Genomic DNA, 24,609 nt, shown 5'->3' on the forward strand with positions numbered 1-24,609 from the left:
CTGGTGGCAAAAACAGACAAAAAATGTTATGGACCATCATCCCTGAAAACATGTGAGTCAACAGCAAATGCCATGTTTGAGTTGAGTCAGGTTGTGATGCATTTTTTTGCTCTAAAATCAAAGTACTGCATAGTTTTGTTGCATCTCTTTGTGGTAAATGAAACATTTAAGACAGTCCTCCCTAATTTGATGCTCTCTAGATGTGATAAAAGGGACGCGGTGGCTCAGGGGCTAGGACATTGAGCTTGTCGATCGAAAGGTCGGCAGCTCAGCGGTTCAAATCCCTAGTGCTGTTGTGTAACAGGGTGAGCTCCCGTTACTTGTCCTAGCTTCTGCCAACATAGCAGTTTCGAAAGCACGTAAAAATGCAAGTAGAAAAAATAGGGACCACCTTTGGTGGGAAGGTAACAGCGTTCTGTGCACCTTTGGCGTTGAGTCATGCCGACCACATGACCACGGAGACGTCTTTGGACAGCGCTGGCTCTTCGGCTTTGAAACCGAGATGAGCACCGCCCCCTAGAGTCGGCAACGACTAGCACGTATGTGTGAGGGGAACCTTTACCTTTACCTTTTTAGATGTGATGAAATTACAGTAGTTCTTAATATTGCCAGCTAGGGTTATCTGAAAATTCAATGAGGTGTCGTCTCATCACATCTGGAAGATATACTGGAAAAGGCTGGTTTAAGCAACCAAACAGCAACATGAATTATTTGCCCTTTCAATGATAATCCCTACATGTACATTGTTGGAAGTACGTGTTCAGCAAGGTTAGTAATACTGAACAAGATGGTGCCTATTTTTTCCCTGTTTTTTTTTTCTATTCTGTTCAACTGCAAAGCAAGTAGGGTTGTGCAGTGCTTTGAATTAAGTTTGGAAAAGGTGGTTTGACTGTATGGGCACATCAATGCAGCATCTCTTTGTGACGCTTGAAATCAGATGCCTCAGTTTCCAGGATCCCATCACACATTTTTTTTAAAAAACGTCTTGTTGAAAAGTGTTGTTATGATATGTTTGTCATCCAATAATTACTCTCATAGAAATCTTCGATAGCTTGTTACGTGGAAATGGTGAGACTTCCCAGTTTCAGTACTGGAAAGGAATCTAGCAGGGAACAAACATGGTTTTACAAAATAGTAAATCACATTAAAAACAACAACAAAACATAACTGATAAAAGCTGTGTTGGTCAACTTAAGAAAGAAAAAAAGGACCCCAATCCATTATGGGTAAGATATTTATTAAGATTAAATAAAATTAACACAAATATTTTTGCAAGCTTTCACGTTCTCCAGAACTCTTCATCAGGTGATGTGCAAAAAGCAAAACATTTAAGGGAAAAAAAATGGCATATTGCAAAAAGAATTATTACATTCCTCTTTAAATGGCTGCAGTTCCCCACTTTGACCTTAAGATGTCCTTATAGCTCTATATGGATTCTAGGTATTATAAGTACCAGAAACTTATATTTAAAGGTAGGAATATTGAACAAAAATCACCTGTAAAAACCGTAACAGTAAAAACATGTTTCCAGATGGACAAGTCAAAAGGCACCATATAATCACTCCATTCTTCCTTAACAGATTTGTGTGTGTGTGTGTGGTAAGAGAACAGCTAAAAGAAAGGGTAGAATTAAATTAAAAGTGGAAAATGATGACATCTGGATGGCCTATAAAGTTTCATCACTGAGGGAAGGTTGCTGTGTGGTAATATCCTGGCCTGGAAACATCAGAAGAGCTTTGGGAAGGCTTCAAAGGCCAACAAAGGACTCAAGATGTTATTCTGGGATAAAAAAGATCCAGGTTCAAGTCTACCATCACTCATGTAAGATTTAGGTCACTTATGCTCTTTCAGTGCAACCTACCTAGGGAGGAGTTGTTGAAGGGAGGGAAAGGGAAAGGAAAGCACTACCTATGCTGGACATACCAAATCTGAGCTGCAGTAATTTATAAGACCACTGGATGGTAGCAAAGAGACATACAATTGTGACTTTAGATTTTGGCATGGCTATGGAGTGCCTAATGTACTCCAACTTGAGCTCCGGCAGGAAAAGGTGGATATAATCTAACACATAAATAATTTTAATAAATAAGAAAGCTAAAGCAATGCTCAGAAAGAAAAAGGAGCCCAAGGCTTGCAAGAAAGACAAAATAATTACCGCTTAACAAAACAATTGGAGCCACTGGAAGAAACCCTGAAATGTATAGTTTCTTTTCACTTGTGTTATCCAACACAAATGGATATCTTAGGTCTTAGTGGAACTAAGGGAAGACTTTGGGGCTCCTTCCACTGGCAAGTTGTAAAGATGGAAGAAAATTGCTCTTCCGACCCTTTCCTTTCCAAGCCAAGAGGAGCACCAATCTATTGCTACATGCCAAGAACAATGACAGGCGACACTTGATAGATTGGATTCCCTGGTGTGTGTGTGTGTGTGTTATATATATGCCTTAATGTAGAATATTTCCAGCAGCAGAGACCCTGTACTTGAGCCTTCTCAATGGAGAATAGCTCATCCTCCTGGACACAGCCCTACATTTCCCTGATGAGTTTCCACAAGCTTGTGAAAACCTTGTGGGACAGCGCCTTTAGGGCGGGGTTGGGGGGGTTAAGTTTGGGCCTGTCACTGGTGAATAGCAATAGCACTTAGACTTATATACTGCTTCACAGTGCTTTACAGCCCTCTCTAAGCAGTTTACAGAGTCAGCATATTGCGCCCAACAATCTGGGACCTCATTTTACCCACCTCGGAAGGATGGAAGGCTGAGTCAACCTTAAGCCTGGTGAGATTTTGAACTGCCAAATTGCAGGCAGCTGGCAGTCAGCAGAAGTAGCCTGCAGTATTGCACTCTAACCACTGTGCCACCATAGCTCTACTATGGCTGATGCCATCATTCATTTCCAGACTTTGTTTATCCTATACGCTTCTTAGAGGCAGTCTGAATGAAGAGTAGCAACAAATCTTAGCAACAAAATAAATAATGCCATCCCCCATGCACATTCAAACTTTGGTTACCTTCATAGGACATGCTTGCCCGAAGTTAGCTATGATTTATTCAACCTAATTAGAAATGGAACTCTAAAATCTCACATGCAAAGATCGCACAACTGGCTAAATTAGTTTTCAGTTCAGTTTAGTTCAGTTCATCCCATAAATAAATATAAGTACCTTGATGAACGTATCTTTTCTTTTATGTACACTGAGAGCATATGAACCAAGACAAATTCCTTGTGTGTCCAATCACACTTGGCCAATAAAAATTCTATTCTATTTTATTCTAAATATAACCAGTAACTTCTTTTACGATTTCTTTCAGAATAAACATGTAAGTGCTATTAGCACAAGATGTGGCTTTTTCTTTTTTCTTTTTGCATTTCATTACCTCTATTTTTCATTGGGCAGCAATGTGCAGATGTATTTGCAGTAGAACTGCACATTTTTAATTTGAATGGTTCGTTGTTTGAAACATTTTACTTGCAGAACAAATAACGGATTCACGTGAAGAAATAGGCTATTTTCTTCAGTCTAGAAATATTTCAGGGTTGAACCACTTTCAAAATTATTGAAACAGCCACCCCAAATTCAAAAACAACAACATCCCACTTGGAATGGGTATTTTGCACTTGACAGATGCATCCCCCATCTGACTCAGTTTGTGAGATTGTGGTTAAAGGCACCAGGCTAGAAACCTGAAGATTGAGAATTCTTGTCTGCACCTTAGGCACTAAGACAGCTGGTTGACATTGGGCCTGTCACACACTCTCGGCCTCAGGAAAGAGGCAATGGCAAACCACTTCTGGAAAAAAAAAATCATGCCAAGAAAACTGCAGGGACTTGACAAGCCACTTGGCAGGAATCAATACTGGCTCAAAGATATTAAACAAACCCTAATCACTTTCTAATTCAATTTTCTAATTCAGTTTAATTCAATGCATATGACAGAAACAGCCTGTTGCTTACAGGACAAAAATACATAGGCCAGAATAAACTAACCATTTCTTACAAAATCCCATGTCATTTTTCTGATAATATTGGTTCAATATTAGCTTCAGCTAAAATTTATAAATCGGGACATCACCTGCCTGAACCTCTGAGACCAATATCTGAAATTTCACTACCCTCCATTAATGTCAAATATTTGGTGGTGAAGCAGCTAGGCCTCTTCTGTAATGGTGGCTTTCAATCCATGATGGTTCTTGGTGGTTTGTGTGCTTTTAGAGAGTCACTTGCTTAAGACATTTGTGTTGTTAAAATTAGTTTATGTTCTTGATGCAGTTTATATTCTGCATGTTAACTATTTTTCCTGGTTATATTATTGTTACGTCTTATTGCATTTGCATTCCATTTTTCTGCTAGAATTTCAAGTGATGAATAGGATTCTCCATTCCCCTACTCCATTTTATCTTCACAAGTTGGAATAACTGATAAGCTGAGATAAAAAGAAAAATGTTAGACAAACCAAATCACAAGCTAGTCATAAAAAAGCAAAATAAATCTGCAATGTCCCTGAGCATATGCAATGTCCCTGCTGTTTTTTCTATGTCCAAAAGTAAAATCTTTATAGTTGCCTCAGGTAAAGGTAAAGTTTCTACCCGCACATACGTGCTACTAATTCCTGACTCTAGGGGGCAATGCTCATCTCTGTTTCAAAGCTGAAGAGCCAGCGCTCTCCGAAGATGTCTCTGTGGTGATGTAGCTGGCATGGCTAAATGCCAAAGGTTCATGGAATGCTGTTACCTTCCCACCAAAGGTGGTCCCTATTTTTCTACTTGCATTTTTTACATGCTTTCGAAGCTGGGACAAGTAATGGGAGCTCATTTCATTACCCGGCACTAGGGATTCGAACCGCTGAACTGCCAACCTTTCAATTGACAAGCTCAGCATCTTAGCCCCTGAGCCACTGCATCCCTCAGTTGCCTATGCAAACGTAAATCCTGTTTACTTCAGTATGATTTCCCAGGGAGGAAGAGAGAAGGGTGCAGGTTATTTCACCAATGGAAATAATTTTGGGTGGATCTATTCACTTTATCAGAAACATGTGTCCAGAACAAGAATAAATATCAATTTACTAGAAGTAAATATGCCAATGGAATTTTTATCTAAATAACATAATAGTCCTAGCTATGTTTATTTTTTAAAGTAAGTTTAATCACTAGGTAACAAAGTTTTCTTCTCATACTTCACTGATTTTTGTATATTGGCACACATTTAGTTTTGTTCCTGATGCTTTTGGAAAATCTTTTGAGAAGATTACTACAACTACCTAGTTCAATTTTTAAATAATTTAACAGATTCAACAGATTAACACAGTTGGAAAGGACCTAATAGGTCATCTAGTCCAACCCCCTGCTCAAGCCGGAGCCCTATCCCATTTCTGACAAATGGCAGTCCAATCTTTTCTTGAAAGTCTCAAGTGATGAAGGTCCCACAACTTCCGAAGGCAAACTGTTCCATTGGTTGATTGTTCTCACTGTCAGAAAGTTCCTCCTCATTTCTAGGTTGAATCTCTCCTTGGTCAGTTTCCATCCATTATTTCTTGTCTGGCCTTCAAGTGCTTTGGAAAACAGTTTGACCCTCCTCTCTGTGACAGCCCCTCAAGTATTGGAAGATGGCTATCATGTCTCCCCTGGTCCTTCTCTTCACTAGACTAGCCATGCTATTGGATTTCTAATTCACTGGTATTTTAAATCTAATTAATTAGTTGTCACAGCAAGGAATGGGAATGTTGCAAACCAAAGAACAGACAGCACCACGTTGTTAATGTATAATCATTACATACTTACAAAGTAAATATCCTTCCCAAGCTGGTGCTTCGCCTATATGCTGGGATCAAACTTGCAGAATTCCCAGCCAACAATATGCTAGCTACATATCCTAGAGATTGCAAACTGGATGCAATTGTATGCATGAATGACTTTGCCAGACAGGAGAAAGAGTAGCAGATTAGGCAATAGTTAGATAAGAGATAGCTGAATCTGCAGAAGGAATGGGTATGAGGCAGGGGTGGGTTCTACTTAGCTTTACTGCCAGTTCGCAGCGGGATCGCGTGTGAGCGCTCGCTTCGCTTGCACACGCATGCTTCCTAATGACGTTGGGGTCGGTGGGCGGAGCCTCCCCCCTGGTTTTACTACCAGTTGGCAAGAACTGGTCCAAATCAGGGGCAAACCACCACTGGTGTGAGGCAAACATATCAAAAGGGACCCTCCTTAGCTTCTTGGATTATAAAGGTGAGACGGGGGGAAGAGAGGTATTTTCAGACTTGCAAGATTCTGTTAATGTAACCTTACAGTAAAGTTATATCTAGTTCATCTGGGGGTGCTGCTTGTCTGGTCTATTTTGCAAGGTTGACAACTGGAGACAAATTTGAATTTGAATTCAAAATCTGAATTAATCACAAAGTACCTTGGGTAACTTTGAACAATCGCCCTCCTGTCACTCATTCATTCCACCCATAAGAGCACTCCATCTTATTGCCAAATGACTCATCGTAAGAAAAAAGACTATGGTCAGAATCTAAACTTCCTAAAATTAAAGCTTGGATTGATACTGGATTGCTGTACAGGTGAACTGACTAATTCAAACCCTGAACTACCCAATCCTCTCTTGGGAATTCATTCTAGCCTAATAGAAAGTAAGCAGCTACAGCGTAGGGGTGTAGGGAAATGCCACCTTCATACAGTAGGAATCAGCGGAACCAAATCATGGTGTCTTTCATATGTATGACCTATATACTTCATGCAACACAAGTACATTCAGTAGCGTATTGCATAAATCAAATTACTCACAGAATCTGTATTAGACCTGAATTCCCCTGAGTCCCAGCCAGTCTGAACATGCTTAGTGGGACTTACGGGTGTTAAGAGCTAATGCATCCAGAAGGAACCTGGTTCAGGGATGCTGTTGTACAATAACTCTACTTCCAGCCAATTTACATAAATGAGGGGATAATATTTTGATATACATAGACATGTAACCATGTAGAGACAAAAATGCCAACTTAAAAGACATTATGTGAACCGAGTTAAATATAGTCTTCTAGGATTGCCATTTCAAGTACAAGCCTTCAATTTTACCAGTTACATTTCTGTTTCTCTCTCTACGGCCCAATTCCACCTGCGATCTCTGACTCCCAAGCCGTACCCTGATTTCTACAGATAATAGATCCTTCCGCTTAGAAAAAGGAAAAAGTTATTTTAGACAGAAAACGTGACTTGAGTGAGACAATATAGCAATGCTCTACAGAAAAGGCACCGTTCATGATTAACTCAAGATATGTCTTCTGGGAGATACTGTTTAAAGGCAAATCAGGATCTATGATCAATTCTCTGTTTGGCTTTCACAATCCAGTGCTCTCCAAATGTGCCAGATTCCCATTATCACCCACAAGTGCTATCATATTGGTAAGAGAAGATAGGTCAAACGTATCTGGGGGAGAGAAGGGGCTATTCCAGAAGGACAATCTGTTCTCTTCTTAAAACACTCTCTGAGACCAATCTAGGTTCACATATAAGAATTCTAGTCCAGGCCCACTGTTCTTCCAGTCTTTGGTACCACCTATAAAATGTAGTTCTGTGGAATTCATTTCTCTCACCTGGATGAGGGTCTGCTAATTAAACTGAAGAGCTTGGTGCTGGAACATAGTTTGATTAGGCCTACAAAAACAGCACCCCACAACCATTTTTGCACATCCCCCAATACATATTCACATGAAAAAAAAGCCAAGGCAAATAATTAAATATTTCTTTTGGTCAAGATTTTCTCACATAGTAAAATCTGCAGAAACAAGTGGGCAATCCACTAAGCATCACTCCAGTGCAAATAGATGGAAACTGCATGGGAGCAGAACTTGATGGGAAAACGCAGAAGGTTTTTTTTTCTTTTTTTTTTCTGAGTTCTCTGAAACACCAGCAGCAAGGATGGTAAAAGGGGGAAACACAGAAGACTCTTATCTCATTGACAATTTTGCCTCATACCAAGTAACTGTTCACAATTAGACACTTCTGGCTCATATTTCCCTTGTCTCCCTCACTGTGGAGAAATTTGTGGGGATTATAATTGAACACATTAAATGCATGCACATTTTATTGTGTCTCCTACTTCCACACAGATTATCCCACCTCCTGACAAAAGGACATAGTTCCAGTGCTTCCTAGAAACAAATGCTGTTTGGTTAAGGACAGGAGAAAGGATAGACAAACCATAGTAGATTCTGTCTACTGAAACAGGAACAAAAGGCGGAGAGAACTCTGTGTGCTGATAAAACATAAAACAAAAAAGGTAGAGCTGCAAGCATCTCATGTCCATCTATGTTGGTTGACAGCAGAAACGATGAGGAAAGGGCATGTCACCAGCCTCATCGTAGGTGTAAATAAGGAGGGATGGTGTAATTGAAGAGCAAGTAATCCATCTTGTATAAATTAAATAATCTTCTTTGGTAGAAGGGGCTGATGTTCTTGAAGAACTTTGCAGTCAGGTTATTGTTGGTTCTGGTGGCCTTAGAAGAGGAAGGGAACTTGATGCCTGCATCAGCCCCAACCAATTGCAAGATATAGTTGGCATCGTCAGCCAAGGTCTCATACTTGCCAATGATATCATAGTGGATAATGCATGGATGGCAAAGGGAGTGCACTCGCTCCCAATGCTCATTGAAAGGCTCCTCGCGCTGGGTCTTTGGATCCAACAGATAGTACACAAACTCTTCAAAACGCACATCGTGGCCGCTTTCCAGGGATTCGCTGCTAGGGTCTTGACGGTGCCGCCGGATTATCTTGGTCCTGTAGCGCTTATGGAATGTCAGACAGAAGCTACGGGTGAATTTGTTCCGGTAGGCTGAAACCAACCGTTCCAGAGGCTCCCGTACAAAGATGAACTTGAGGTAGTTGCGCAAGCGGTAGTTGATCTCAGGAGTGCTATACTCGGAGAGAGTGCGTAGGTTGGCTGGTACATGAGCTTCATGTGCTGGGATTTCCAGGGGGTCCTGGTACTTGCCCTTCCCTGTCAAGACCATCAGGACCCTCTTCCAATTAGTGCAAGCCACCTTGGGGACATAGCAGTAGAGCATCTCATGGACATCATCCACCACCAGGTGCCGCAAGTCATCTGGAGTTAGGAGGCGTCGCTTGCGGGTGTATCGATGGCACATACTGTTTAGCAGCTCCCTCCTGTGTTGATGAATTGCCTGCAGGGAGGACTGCTCAAGCTGAGGAGACATAAGACAAGGATGTAAAGGGGAGCAGGAGTCACTTCACGCTCTGTACCAAGCTTTTTTTGTTAGATCCCAATAATACTCTACCGTACATGCTGCCAATACCTATACACAGGAGCTGATATCTTTGGACATTTTTAAGATTCATGAGTAGTCATAACATTGGTTATAATTACTTCTTAAAGTGATGCACTTACCCTTTAATAGTGGGGATTTAAAGGTTATCAGAAAGGAAAACTGGATAAACTTGAGGGTCCTTCAGTTGGAACATGACTGTAACCTCAGAATTCCCAACTAGAAAGTTAAAATCTGAGATTTGAAGCCCACAGACTCTAGGTCCTCAGATTGGTAAGGACCAGTTTAGAGATAAGATTATTGAACCAATTTTCCTATACTGGGTCTCATTTTCAGTCTTAGAAATGCTGTTAAGCAGCAGTGGCAGTGAGAGGGAAAGGTAAGAGTCTAAACATGGTCCATTTTATGTTGAACTCTATGAATGATATTTCAATTGAATTTATCTGTCTACATTGAGAGGGATTTATTTATAATCCAAAATGTATTAATCAAAATGTACATTCAGAATGAAACTATTCTCATAGTGTTTGTCACCAGCTCTTTCAAGGTTTCCGAACAATATTGGCATATCCTGTGAATGGACTCAATTGCTTCTTTCCTTTCCTTGGTCAATCAATCATATAGAATGATAGAAATGAACAGTGTTTAAAAATGCATTAGTTTGGTATGCTGGATCATCAAAGGCCTATATCAAAGGTCCAGCTGAGTGCTCTTAGCAAAGCAAAATACTCCTGAATCAAAATACTGTAAATGTAGGTTTATCTCCATGATTAAAGGTAAAGGTTTCCTTTGCACATATGTGCTAGTCGTTCCTGACTCAAGGGGGCGGTGCTCATCTCCATTTCAAAGCCAAAGAGTCAGCGCTGTCTGAAGATGTCTCTGTGGTCATGTGGCTGGCATGACTAAACGCCAAAGGTGCATTGAATGCTGTTATGTTCCCACCAAAGGCGGTCCCTATTTTTCTACTTGCATTTTTTAACGTGCTTTCGAACTGCTAGCTTGGCAGAAGCTGGGACAAGTAATGAGAGCTCATCCCAGTACGCAGCACTTGGGATTCAAACTGCGAAACTGCCGTCCTTTTGATTGACAAGCTCAGCGTCTTAGCCACTGATTCACGCCATCCCTTATTATCTCCATGATTAGACCTTGGCTATTCAAAATTTCATTTCTTCCCATAACTAGAAACTTTTCCTAAGAGAAAAGGGTGCCTCAGGTCACTAGGAATTGCAGCTTGTCTCTTGAAGGTATGACTAACAACAAATTCAGGAAATTCTTTTCTTTCTTGGGAGTTTATTCTTGATTTCCTGTGACTCCTGGCTAATGGTGGATTTAAAAATAATAATAATAATTCTTCCCTGTCTTTCTGACCTTTTGTAGGCACTTCACCTAATAAAAAGTTCAGGAAAATCCCTGAAACTTCTCTAGGGTCTTTTGCAAAATTTTGGTTCTAGGAAAGATACTATTCATGTGTGGACTTTGGATATTTTTTGAACTTTCCTTATAAAAACATAAAACAGCATCTGTTTATATGGGTAAAACCTTTTTCCTTCCTCCCAATTATAGTTAAAACAAAGTGCTTATTTGCAGTTTGACTAAACATATAAAGCTCCCCTTTCAGCAAACTGTTTATACCATCTGTGTTATATTCATAAAGAGAGAGACATGAGCACATTGAGTATGGCATAAACTTCATAAATACACTTCTTTAGATGCACACAAGCTAAGTCAGGGGTGGGTGGGCACATTTAAAACGCTGAGCACACGTGACATGCGCTCTCTCATTTAATGACTTTTGGTGGAGGGTCACATTCTTTTTATAAAGACAATGGCTGCAGCCAATTACAAAGCAGATTTTCACTGGAAGGCAAACAGGTAAGATTTGCCTGCCAGCCCACTCCACAACTCTGTAGAATACTTCTCTCCCCTCCCCCCCAAAAAAAGCAGATGGGTACACTTATAACTAAAGAACTGAGATATGATTGTTCGCCAATTTATTTTTTTCATAGCATTGCTGGAAGTAAAGATTATGCTTTGTAGCCTGCCTATTTAAATCCTTACTTCTCATTAAAAAGGAAGGCAGGCAAGGTAGGAAGATGGGCAGGTATTCAGAGAGATGTCAAAGGGAATATTTTGTCTAATCCTTTGCCTACATTATCTCAGGATTATATATTTCATTCTTGGAAGTGTCACAGGATCTTAATTGATTTTAATTGTCCCTTCATTTCCCCCATATTTTATCACTTTTTAGATACTGAATATAAGATATTTCTGCTTTTCAAGTCACTTCATAGAAAGGCCCATGTAGTTTTCTTGGTAGACTATGAAAGTGGTTTGCTCTCTCTTTCTTCCAGATGATTTTTTTTCTCTGCTTCCCAGTATAACTTTCTGCCCTGGGAGCAGCCAGCAATCTCCCATCCAAGTGCTATCCACCTGTTATGCTATTGCACAAAAAGCTTATTTGAAGTTCTGTTTGTATTCATCATTGCTCAGTAAACCAGAAGATATGTAAAAGGTGTTGCAGATTGTTATTCAGTGATACCATGCTTCGTTTTACATCAGGCCAGGATTCCCAACTTCCATGATGGAGGCAGAATTAGGCAGAATTCATGTCTAATACTCAAGTACTAATAGAGTTCTGAGACCACAAACACTTCATAGTAGGAACCTCTGGAGAACTTCAGGAGACACAATATACTTTTCTGTTTGTAGGAGGCTGCATTATCCAGTAGAATTTTAAGATACCTAGCAGGACAATTGTTTTAGGTTTGAGTTTACAGTTCTAAAGTAAAACTCTTAAAATTGGCAAGATAGATAAGCATTTGCATTTGCGATATTCTTTATATATGTAGGCAAGTTTGTTATTCTGGATGTATTACTCCTCTGTGTGTTCATTTAGTCATTTTCTCAGTTCTCAATTATAAAGAGTCCTTATTTCTGACCCAAAGAGAGTTAGTATCTCCCAATTTTGGTTTGTAAAAAAAAAATGACAAGCAGAATGGATCGGGAATGATTGAACTTCTCTAAAGAAATAATTCCCTCAGCACTGTCAAACTATTTACTAAATCTGCACTACTATTAATCTTCTCATCGTTCCCATCACCTATCTCCTCCCACTTATGACTGTAACTTTATATTGTAACGACTGTATGACTGTAACAATTTATATTGATATTGTTTCCTGATTGCTTATTTGTATCCTATGACTTTAAGTGTTGTACATTATGGTTCTTGATGAAGGTATCTTTTCTTTTATGTACACTGAGAGCATACGCACCAAGACAAATTCCTTGTGTATCCAATCACACTTGGCCAATAAAAAATTCTATTCTATTCATTTCTAAAAAAAAAAAAAATAGGCCTTCCAGACAAATCAAGTCATTCTAGGACAAGGAGGTTATCAACATCACTTAGCAATATAATAGATGGTTTGGCAGGTATTTAAAAAAAAGAGATGCTGACATCCATTCTTAAAATATGCCAGTTCTCAAAAGGTACCGATTGGATTAGCAACTTGGCCTCCATGCTTTCTTTTTGTGCGTCCTGATTATTTTCTTATATCTGCACAGCCAAATGGGTAAGGAAAAGGAAATGAGGAATTCAGTGACAGAGGGCTTACTTTCAGCTCACAGGGATTATCCTGTATTTCAATTAGGCAGAGGAAAAAAACTACCGTCTTTGGCTCTCAAAAGACTTTACAAATAAAATACCTGTGTGTGAAAGGATGTAGGCAGGGTCCAAATCAGTGGTGGGTTTCAAATTTTTTTACTACCGGTTCTGTAGGCATGGCTTGGTGGGCGTGGCATGACTTATGGGGTGTGGCTTGGTGGGCATGACAGGGGAAGGATACTGTAAAATCTCCTCCCAATCAGCTGGGACTTGGGAGGCAGAGAATAGATGGGGGTGAGGCCAGTCAGAATTTTTACTACCAGTTCTCCGAACTACTCAAAATTTCTGCTACTGGTTCTCCAGAACTGGTCAGAATCTGCTGAAACCCACCTCTGGTCCAAATCTCCAATTCACAAAATGAGCTACACAACTTTACAGCAACTGCAGGGGTGGGGGGGTAGGGGAGGAAGGTCACATTTTCTGCATGCAAAGAGTATTCTTCAGCTATTAATTCTCTCTCTCTCTTTCTCTCTCTCTATTTATAATTCACCCTCAAAGCTGACATCCGCTAGAGCATAGAACAACTCAAAAAGTTTAGAAGATGTGGCCTGGCCCATAGAATTGCCAAGAGTCAGACACTACTGAATGGACATCATCCTATTTAATAATTGCATTTTATATTTCTATTTCATTGCACTGAAAGCCACCCGGAGTCACGCTCATTGCCAAGATGGGTAGCATGTACATTTAATAAATAAATAAACAAATAGCCTGCTCCCTTCCTTCACACTGTATACAGCCACTTTGCTTTTTGAAGCCCATTTACCTGGTCACTCTTGTAAAGAGTCTGAAGTGGACTTCGACCAGATTTCCCGTGCCAGCTGATCCTCAATATCCTGTCTTCTGCAGCTGAAAAGGAAAAATGGGGAGAAGGAGAGATTTTAAAAATGCATGGCAAAGATTCTCTATTTCATGGGAAGTCCAAGGTTAGTCATACTTAGAGGAGGAATACAAAAATTAAGGATGGGAAGAGTGTTCATTTAAATTAAGACTGTTGTTGCACAACCACCCTGTCCTCATGATGGAACTTTACCAAATATCTAAATGACATCATCTGCCTTTTGTGACTGTTCTGTCTGTCTTCCTCCTCAAAACTAATTATAAAGAATAGTTAGGTTTTGCTTTTCCCCCCAATAATAATAATTTTATCTTTGTATGTTCAATTTTCAGTAAAAAATATTATTATATGAGTCTTTAAAGAGAAAGTTCTGGGTACATTGTTGCCAAATATCTTTGAATTCTTCCAGAGTTAAAATAATTTTCCATTCGATATTAGCGGCCTTCTCCTTTAATTATAATCTTTCTGGTTGCCTCTGGGAACCAGCCTTCAAGGTCTCCTATTATCATGTTTTTCTTCCATTCAGCACATTTTCCCAGGGAGAGATTTTTTTAAACACTTAAACATTTTCATATATTTTAGTAAGATTTTAAACAGACTACAGGAACTATTCTTATGTTTTTCCAAATCTTCCTTCCAGTCAATCTGATCCCTTATGCCATTTAAGAGCTTTCCAAAGTCAACGTTCTAATTACCTTTTGTCGCTTATTTCCAAATAAAAAGTTTTTCTTTAAGTTTTAAACTTACATAAAACTTCTTTTGCTGCAGGTTGAAGGAAAATCATCCAATGTAATTAAACTTAAAGAAACTATGGCTTAAGGGAAACTAAGATCATGGCATCCGGCCCTCTCAACTCCTGGCAGATACATGGGGAAGAAATGGAGGTAGTGACAGATTTTATTTTCCTGGGCTCCAAGATCACCGCAGATGAGGACTGCAGCCAAGAAATTAAAAGACGCTTGCTCCTGGGGAGGAAACCTATGGCAAATCTAGACAGCATACTAAAAAGCAGAGACATCACCCTGCCAACAAAGTGCGTATAGTCAAAGCTATGGTTTTCCCAACTGCAATGTATGGCTGTGAAAGTTGGACCATAAGAAAGGCTGAGCGCCAAAGAATTGAGGCCTTTGAACTCTGGTGCTGGAGAAGACTCCTGCGAGTCCTTTGGACTGCAAAACGAACAAACCGGTTCCTAGAAATCAACCCTGACTGCTCTTTAGAAGGCCAGATCCTAAAGATGAAACTGAAATACTTTGGCCACCTAATTAGAAGGAAGGACTCACTGGAGAAGAGCCTAATGCTGGGAAAGATTGAGGGAAAAAGAAGGGGACGACAGAGAATGAGGTGGCTGGATAGAGTCACTGAAGCAGTAGGCGTGAGCTTCAATGGACTCCAGAGGATGGTAGAGGACAGGAAGGCCTGGAGGAACATTGTCCATGGGGTCGTGATGGGTTGGACACGACTTCACAACTAACAACAACAAATGGCTTGGGGAAAACTAACTCTCCTTGCTGCCAGACCTGTAAAATCTAAAATCTGCCAGAGACAGCCGGTCTCATCACAGAGAGGATCTGTGAGGAACACTCTGAGAATGATTCTAACTCCTTATCTACATCTGGACAGGAATTTGGGGAGCTAATTCATTCACCAGCTCTATTTTTCACCACAGTCATTAATGCTGGTAAAAGTACAGTCTTCAGTTCACCACTGCTTCCCTGAAGAATATTTACTTTTTCCAAATTTGCATATTTTTATTCTTCAACTTTTATTTACTTACCCCTATTTTTCGGAGTATAAAATGCACTTGCCCCCCCACCAAAAAAGAGGGTGGAAGTGTTGGTGCTTCTTATACACCAAAAACAGCCGTTTTTGGCCTCCCAAAGCCCTGCCCTGTGCATCCCGCTTTTTGCAAAAACGGGGTGTGCAGAGACTTTGGGAGGCCTGCAGAGTGTTCCTGTGGGCTGGGGAGAGCAAAAATGCCCACAGTTTTGTGAAAAATGGGTGATAAACGGGCCTGTTTTTCGTAAAAACAGGGCACACAGAGGCTTTGGGAGGCCTGCAGAGTGCTCCTGCGGGTTGGAGAAGGAAAAAAACTTTTTTTTTCCTTGCTTACCTCTATGAAATCCTGGTGTGTCTTATATATCGGTGCGTCTTATAGTCCAAAAAATACAGGCAATAATTTACTGAAGGGCTGCATGAGCCCCAAATGACTCTGGGAGGAGAAAGAAGGGGTGGACGGAAGACAATTCTATGAAAAGCAGAGACTATAATCATGGCAAAATGAAGAGGCAGTGACCAGACTGGTTCTTCAATTATTTTTCTCTGGACAAGGAGAGGAGCCTAGATCATCCTCAACTGCTACAGACAGTTACTTCTCTGGAAGGCATAGAGTGCTGGGAGATCAGGAAATGGCCATCTTACTCAAAATGTACTTGGTGCTTTTGAAAGGACATTGAGTTTGTATACTTCCTTTTCTAATCACATCGGAAATTGCTTATCAACTGCTTTTCAGCTATTGAAAACTTTTAGATTGATAAGTTTGACGGCACCAGGTGAGTTTTCTTCAATCCTTAGCAAAAGAAAGTTTTCACTACAAATTTAAGAACTTTGAAAAAAATTAATAGCAAAAGTGTGATTAAACTTTTGATTTAAAATAAGTTACAAGTAAATTTGAAATAAGATTTTGGAATGAATTATAAACCATCTTGGGAAAATGTTTTTGTTTTACATTTTTTTAAAAGAACAACAACAACATAATAATTGGTGTTGGAACCAATGGAACTGGTGAATGAATAGAGGGAACCAGAGAGAACTAAAGATTACAATTAAAGAAAAAAGACAAAACTGGGAGAAAAGAGTTATATCTTGTAATGGGGTCTTTAATTTGACACGAGCTGCTGATCAATGAGTTCTGGAAACTGAGAATACTTAGGAACACTGTTCGTGCCCAATTCTTCTGTTAGAATTTATCTAGTCAGGTTTGCTTAGAGTAAGAGATAGCAATACACTCAAATTTATTCTGCTCTACTTGAAAAATTTGGTCTGCTCCTTCTTGTCTAGTCCTTTCTATTGTGTGATTCTTTCCCCAAAACGAGACGGTGACTTTCCTTAACTCTCACTTCATATGTCTAACTTCCTGCTGAGGTGCCTGTAGTCTCTGCATCCAGTCTTTCTGCATCTAAAAACACCATTAAAAACTCAACATCTTGTTTTCTTTCTGCTATTTATCTGCCTCTGTCTTGTTCTGCAAGTGCCTAAGAAAATGTACTTGTTACACAGTTTAATACAATGTACAGTTAGTCCGCAACGTACGACAACTGAGCTCAAAATTTCTGTTGTTAAGCGAGACATTTGTTAAGGGAGTTTTGTCCCATTTTATGACTTTTCTTGCCACCGTTATTAAGTGAATCACTGCAGTTGATAAGTTAGAACACAGCTTCCCTACTGATTTTGCTTGTTAAATGGTTGCAAAAGGTGATCACACGACCTTGGGACACAGCAACAGTCATAAGTATGAACAAGTTGCCACGCAACTGAATTTTGATCACATGATCATGGGGCTGCTACAAAGGTCATAAGTGTGAAAAATAGTCAAAAGTTACTTTTTTCGGTGCTATTGTAACTTTGAGCGGTCACTAAATGAACTGTTGTAAGTCAAGGACTATCTGTACCTCATAGCACAGTATGTTCAAAATGATTGAAAAAATGAAAAATGTATGGAACTGTTGTACAAGGACCTGTCGTGTCCCACTCCTCCGCTGACGGCCGGGTCAGGGAAATCCGAATCAGGCTTGCCTCTGCAGCTCTGCCCAAAGTCCTAGCAAAGTCCTCAGAGCAGGCAGGAGACCAGAAAGTGACTTCAGCAAGATAAGTTCGACTTTGCCTGACTCAGAGACTGCCAGAAAGCAGATCCTTTATATAGGCCATGGGGTGTGGCTCCATGACTCAGCACTCATTAAGGCCTGCCCCTCCCTTCCTTCTGTTGCCTCCGCCTATCCAGTCTTCTGATGCGAGGGTCACACCAATCAGCAGCTGTTGGAAATAAACTTTCCTCAGGCTCACATGCTGTGGAGGAGGGGGAGGGGTCTAGCTGCTCCGTTTGCCTGGGCATGGAGCCAGGGCTGGGGCCGGGGGATGCTCCCTCCTCTGCAGCCTGCTTGGGCATGGAGCCAGGGCTGGGACCGGGAGGTGCCCCCTCCTCTGCAGCTTGTCTGGGCATGGAGCCAGAACTGGGGCCGGGAGGCATAGATTCCTCCGTGTTCGGGAGCAGATAAGCAGACCCCGGCTGCGGTGAGAGCGGACAAGACACAACAGGACCATACAACATATTCACAAACTCCTTTGATAAATAAATCAAACCAATAGCCTCAAAAACCAAGCAGATCAGAGGATAGTGGTATTTACTAAGGTATTTACTAATAATAGTATTAGAATAGAACCGGCTTTCATTTATCTCTTCATAACTGCTGTCCAAAGTTACTGCCTCTGTTGGCATCATTTTTGTGATGTACAAGGAGCTATTATACTCAAGGAAGGTAGACCTCAAGATTTGGGAAACCCTATCTACTACAACAGCCTATTGTTGATGGGCAACCTACTGGAAACTGCAACTTTCTAACTACTGTATAGCTGTTAAGGAAAGAGGAAACAAAGATTGGTGATAAGTGCTTCCATCAGTATCAGAGAGCAGCAGAAAAGAAATTTAGGTCAACCACCAAAAAGTTAGCCTACTCTCCCGCTTGCAAGTCACAGAAGGGCTGATGAAGCAAGCTCCTTCAGCAGGAACCGTTAGTTGGGGCAAGCAACGAATCCTTTCACAAGGCAGGTTGCTGCTAAAGGAACAAGAAAGGGGGAGCTGATGCAATGAACTTAACAGGAAATCAGTTTGAGGGCTAGGGTTTAAGTGGTATGAACAAGCCTCTTCCCCATCTAGCTCTAACGTAGTGAAGAAGGAAGTGGGGTATTGCAAGCAACTGCTATTCTTGCCCACAAAATTACTGTTACCAAGATGCAAGTAAAAGCATTTTGGTAAAGTTCTAATGGACATAGATGACCGTGGATATTTCTTTTTTTAAAAAATGGATGTATTTTATTTCTCAGGCTTCACCTAGAGAATTTAATCATTTCAGGGTAGGATTTAAGGAATTAGACTGGGGAATTTCTGGTTCCAGATGAAGAACTTGATCTTTATCTCACTAGCTCTCCCCTTCCCCTATGCCTTTTCTAGCCATTATCAACTTCATGACTGGTATAGTCATTGCATCCATTTTTAATGACAGATGAAGAGGTGAAGAATACCTATCCAATTTGTAGGCAGCTGAAATATAGAGCATGTGCATCAAAAATAACTTTGATTCTTTAGAAAAATGAGTTGAAACTAACAGAACAAAATTTAACAGGCATCTGCAAGATTCTTCACTTAAACAAGAAACCGGGTTAATAGGCACAGGATGGAAGCAGCCCATCTTGAAAACTGTACCTATGAAAATATTTGCAGAATATACATAGTTCTTATTTAGAGACCAAAAGGAGCTTGATCATTAAGGAAAGTGGTTGCTAAGTGAAATTGCAACTGTGCTTATGATCTTAAAATCATAGAGCTGGAAGGGACCTTGGAGGTCTTTTAGTCCAATCTCTGTCCAAGGCAGGAATCTTCATATCATCATCACTATTTACTGAATCTGCACTACTATTAATCTTCTCATAGTTCCCATCGCCAATCTCTTTCCACTTATGACTGTATGACTATAACTTGTTGCTGGCAATCCTTATGATTTATATTGCTATATTGATCATCAATTGTGTTGTAAATGTTGTACCTTGATGAACGTATCTTTTCTTTTATGTACACTGAGAGCATATGCACCAAGACAAATTCCTTGTGTGTCCAATCACACTTGGCCAATAAAATTCTATTCTATTCTATTCTATTCTATTCTATTCTATTCTATTCTATTCTATTCTATTCTATTCTATTCTATTCATGGACAAATGTCATCCAATCTTTTCTTGAAAACATTCAGCAATGGAGCACCTGCAAGTCTATGAGGCAAGCTGTTCCACTGCTTGATAGTTCTCAGCAACAGGAAATGTCTCCTTATTTCCAGGTTGCATCTCCTTCCCTCTCAGCCATCCCTTCTTGCCTATTCTTTATGGAGAATAAATCAACACCCTCTTTCCTGGAGCAACCTTCAAGGACTGGAAGGCTACTCTTTAGTTTCCCCTCAGACTTCTAAGTAAAACATACCAAGTTCCCTTCGCCATTTTTCAAAGGATTTAACCTCCAGGCTCCTCATTTTACAAAACTGTTCTTTGCTTTACAGACTTGCGAAGGTCATAAACGAGAGGATTGGCTGTAAAGTTAACTTTATCACCATCGTAACTGCAAATGGTCTCTATACAAGGCACTTGTCAAATGAGGACAACTTGTAGTCTCAAAAAGCACACTGAACAAGAATCAGGGATTATGTGTGGCAGCATAATTTGGATTTTTAAACTGATTAATAGTTGGTCAGATTCCTCCTGAAATGTATGTCCCATTTTAAGAAAGATCTAGACAAATTAGAACAATTTAATAGAATAACCAAGTTCTAAAAACCATTCTATGAAAAAAGACTGAAGGGATTGGGAATATTTAATTTTGAGAAATGGGATGCGTGGGAGGAACAAATACCCCAAAGAATGTCATATAGACTAAGGTTAGTTGCGAAGTCATGTCCGACCCATCGCGACCCCATGGATAACATTCCTCCAGGCCTTCCTATCCTCTACCATCCTCTGGAGTCCATTTAAGCTCACGCCAACTGCTTCAGTAACTCTATCCAACCACCTCATTCTCTGCCGTCCCGTTCTTCTTTTGCCCTCCATGTTTCCCAGTATTAGGCTCTTCTCCAGTGAGTCCTTCCTTCTCATTAGATGGCCAAAGTATTTGAGTTTCATCTTCTGGACTTGGCCTTCTAAAGAGCAGTCAGGGTTGATCTCCTCTAGGACTGACCGGTTTGATCACCTTGCAGTCCAAGGGACTCGCAGGAGTCTTCTCCAGCACCAGAGTTCAAAGGCCTCAATTCTTTGGCACTCAACCTTCCTTATGGTCCAACTTTCACATAATGATCTGTTATTACGCATTTTAGGGTGCAAGGATGCAAGGTCATTAATTTATGTTATAGGGAGCAAGATTTTACCTAAATGTTGGGGGGGGGGGGAAATAACAGTGAGAATTGTTTGGCAGTGAAGACAGTTACCAAAAGAGGTGGCAGGCTCTCTTTCACTGGAAGTTTTCCAACACATGCTATAAAAAGCCCTCCATAGTAAAAAAGAATATTGAATTTCTTGTGCAGAGGATGGCCCTTCTCACCCCTATGATTCTAAACAGACATTTTGAAAGCAGCCCTGAACAATTTATAACATGGGAAGACAAGGAAGAACGAATTAACCAACTTTCCTTTGAAATAATCCTAATTTAGTACACCACCTATTTTAAATGGGTTCCACCCAAGGTGGTGTTCTCCAGATTGATTGGACTTGCAACTCTAAATTCTTAATCTGTATGTTTAGTAGGGGAAAACATTTTTACATACAGTCTTTATTCCTCAGTATATTCTAAATGTTAGCAACGGTAGATTCTTATAGTGTTCTAATATGGAACTGAGAAATTTTAAATTGAATTTTCTGTAAAATCCAAACTGTGTTTGATAAAGGGATTTTTTTTAATGAAAAGGCATAGAAATCGACAATACCAACTTTCTCCAATGAAAATAATCTGATCAATCTATAGTAAAGTAGTATTTTTATTTCGAACAAAAGAGCAGATGATCACATATAACAAAAGCATTGGAAGATACCATTGCTCTGATCCTATAAGATTCATGCAGTTCATATGTCAGCTACATTTGCTAATTTAACATGGAAGTGATTGCCTTTTTTAAAGTAAAAGTTGTTATATTACCTGCCACTAATGTCCTTAAAAATAGCCAACCAGTACTGAATTCTGAAGTCTTGATAGAACTTGATATGGGAGTTATATGACCTCTAAAACAGGGATCCCCAACTCTTAGGCTATGTTCTAGGCCTGTTCCACTCCTGTTCCAGGACCTATTAAGTACCAGGTGGCAGAACTGGAGGTGAGTGGCAGGCAAGCGAGCGAAGCTTCATCTGAATTTGCAGCCACTCTCCAGTGCTAGCATCACCATCTCAGCTCCACTTCAGAACATCAGGCAATAGATTCTCATAGCAGAACGAACCCCACTGTAAACTGTGCATGCAAGGGATTTAGGTTGCACATTCTTCCTCCCCCAACTCAGATCCATGGAAAAAAAGTTGTTAAAAAATTTGGAAACTGCTGCTCTAAACCTTAGGATATTTCATACCATATTGGAAAAGGACATTACGGAGCAGCACACTAAAACCTTTTTGGAGACCAAATGTAGTATACACATTTTCTTCTTCCCCTATGCAGAAATATAAATATGCTGGCCATAAATATTGAGGATACAATCATCGGTATAGCAGGATTCTCCATCACTACAAGTTTCCCAAGATTTAAATATCCTGGCTGAAAATCGTCCAACTTTATGAAGCAATGAATGTTATCAGCCATAGTTGGAGGGTTTAGCAAAGTCACAGCTGCTAAGTTCCAAGATGAAGAGTGCTATTGAAAAATCAGGAGTGCTCCTAGGAGATGTCAGCGTTCCAGAAAAAACCCCACTCCAAGTAAAAACTCTGAAGCAAGCATTTTTCAAAGTTCTATCCTTACCTCTATTCTGCTCAAACCATCTCATTTCAAACATCAAGCCCAATTTTGCAATGAAATGAGTTTAACAGAATAAAACCTATGTTTTCCATTGAAATTCTAGCTCTCCAGGCAAGTCCTCTTTTTCCAGCCCGTGAGGGGATGAAAGCATCTATTTCCAACCACGATACCTATCATTTCCAGCCATCTGTTGCTCTTCAGATGGATTGAAGTACCACACCCATCTCTGACCATAGATTGGGGGCAAAAAAGCTTGTTTCAATATTGAGATCTAACTAGAAAAAACACTTATACCCATTTCATACATTACTTGTTTTTCATACTCCATGTATACACACCATGTGTAATCAATAATTTGTTCAGTACAAAATATAGAAGGGTGTTTGATCTGGATCAATCACCAACAAAGACAGGCATTATCTTTCAATCATTTTAATAGGCCTACATCTAGAGCAATGGTTTTCAAACTCGGCAACTTTAAGATAAGTGGACCTCAACTCCCAGAATTCCCCAGACAGTTGGCTGGGGAATTATGGGAGTTAAAATCCACACATCTCAAAAGTTGTCAAGTTTGAAAACTACTGTTCTGAGAATAATGATGTTTTGTATCCAGGAACATGCTATTCCACTGATGGACTGTCTTTCCCTAATCTATGGATGAGAACTTGTGATCCTCCAACTGTTACTGATCCAGAATCCTTAAAATTATGCACCATTGGCCACCACACTAACTAGGGCTCCTCAAATGAGTTTTACTACTCTTGATGAAATAGGTGTTACTCATTTTTGAAGGCATAAACCAAAACAACCATACAAAGCACACAGATACATGATGCTGCCAGGTCCATTTTACATATATACAAGAAGTGAAATGAAAGCAATCAACAATGCTTGAGAAACAAACAGGCTCACTGTGGCTAAAAGCACAATATATGTCTGTATAACAAACCTAACCAAAATGTTAAGATTTTGAATACTTTCAATATTTCTAGGCCTTTTCACCTGGCATAATTTAGCAAATGTTAAAGGGATTGGGAGGGCGAACTGAATATTTTGAAGTCAGATATTCTGCATGTAGTGAAAATACCAGTTTAGGAAACCAGGAGTGTGTGTAATCTAGTCCCACCATAGTTAGGTAAGTCAGCTGGGTGACCTTGGCTCAGTCAATCTCTCTCTCAGCCTAACCCACTTCACAGGGTTGACGTGAGGAAAAATAAGAGGAGGAAGTGATGTTAGGTATGTTCACCGCCTTGAATTACTTTTAAAATAATAAATATGGGATTTTAAAAATGTAATAACTAAATAATAAAACCTACTTCTATTGTTTTAATGGAAACCTGCATCCCCCAATTTCATTCCCTCCTCTCCCTAAACAACTTGTTTTATGCAATATCTTGCTTTATAAATATTTTGGAGAGCTGAAACAATTAGAGTTTTCCATTTAAGGTAAAATAGACATTGACCCATAGGAATTTTACACCTGTATACTACATTAATTCTTTACATTTGTACATTTAAAACACATTGTTCATTAACCTCTAACAAATTTTGTAGAATGAATGAAATTAGGTAGACACATAGGATGCCTTTCCCAATGCAATCCATTGTGGGAAAAAGAAGTTTAATAAAAACAACTAATAGTTCCTAATATACAATAAAAAAGACCGCTTTAGCTGATTTCATGTTTTTCATGAATGTTGAACAGCTTTGCTTGTTCACCACTCCTGCCATCAATCTTGCATATTGGGGGAAGAAGGAGGTTCCAAATTGAAGTCATATTCTATTAATCAGCAGTGTTATCATCCCCTAACAAATGGACAGCAACAATCACTTTAAAACAGGGTCTTGAAATGGGCTCCTATCATTTTCTTTCAAGAATAGGAAGGAAATCAATCTGAAACTAAGCTGGATGAGTTATTAATCTGACTGAATGGGATAAAGGACAAAGAATGAATGTTCTCTGGTAGCCTTTGAGAGCCTGAATTTAGAAAAGAGCTTTGTGTGCCATTAACTATCTGAAACCAGATATTTGGGGATAGTTTTAGCACCCAACATCCAAGCGTGGAGTAAATGCCTCTCTA

The 24,609-nt window shown here is 39.8% G+C and overlaps 1 protein-coding gene across 1 annotated transcript in view; it reads right to left on the minus strand.

The window, feature by feature from the left end:
- Positions 1-1,182: 1,182 nt before the first annotated feature.
- CHST13 (carbohydrate sulfotransferase 13) overlaps positions 1,183-24,609 on the minus strand; it is a 53,769-nt gene continuing 30,342 nt past the window's right edge. The window contains exons 2-3 of the mRNA XM_058169824.1: positions 13,708-13,790; positions 1,183-9,194 (exon numbers count right to left, since the gene is read on the minus strand). Of these exons, the coding sequence (XP_058025807.1) occupies positions 8,349-9,194; positions 13,708-13,790 (929 nt within the window). The 3' untranslated portion in view covers positions 1,183-8,348. The remainder of the gene's footprint in view (positions 9,195-13,707; positions 13,791-24,609) is intronic.

This window comes from Ahaetulla prasina, chromosome 2 (assembly GCF_028640845.1).
Source record: "Ahaetulla prasina isolate Xishuangbanna chromosome 2, ASM2864084v1, whole genome shotgun sequence".
Classification (NCBI taxonomy): domain Eukaryota; kingdom Metazoa; phylum Chordata; class Lepidosauria; order Squamata; family Colubridae; genus Ahaetulla; species Ahaetulla prasina.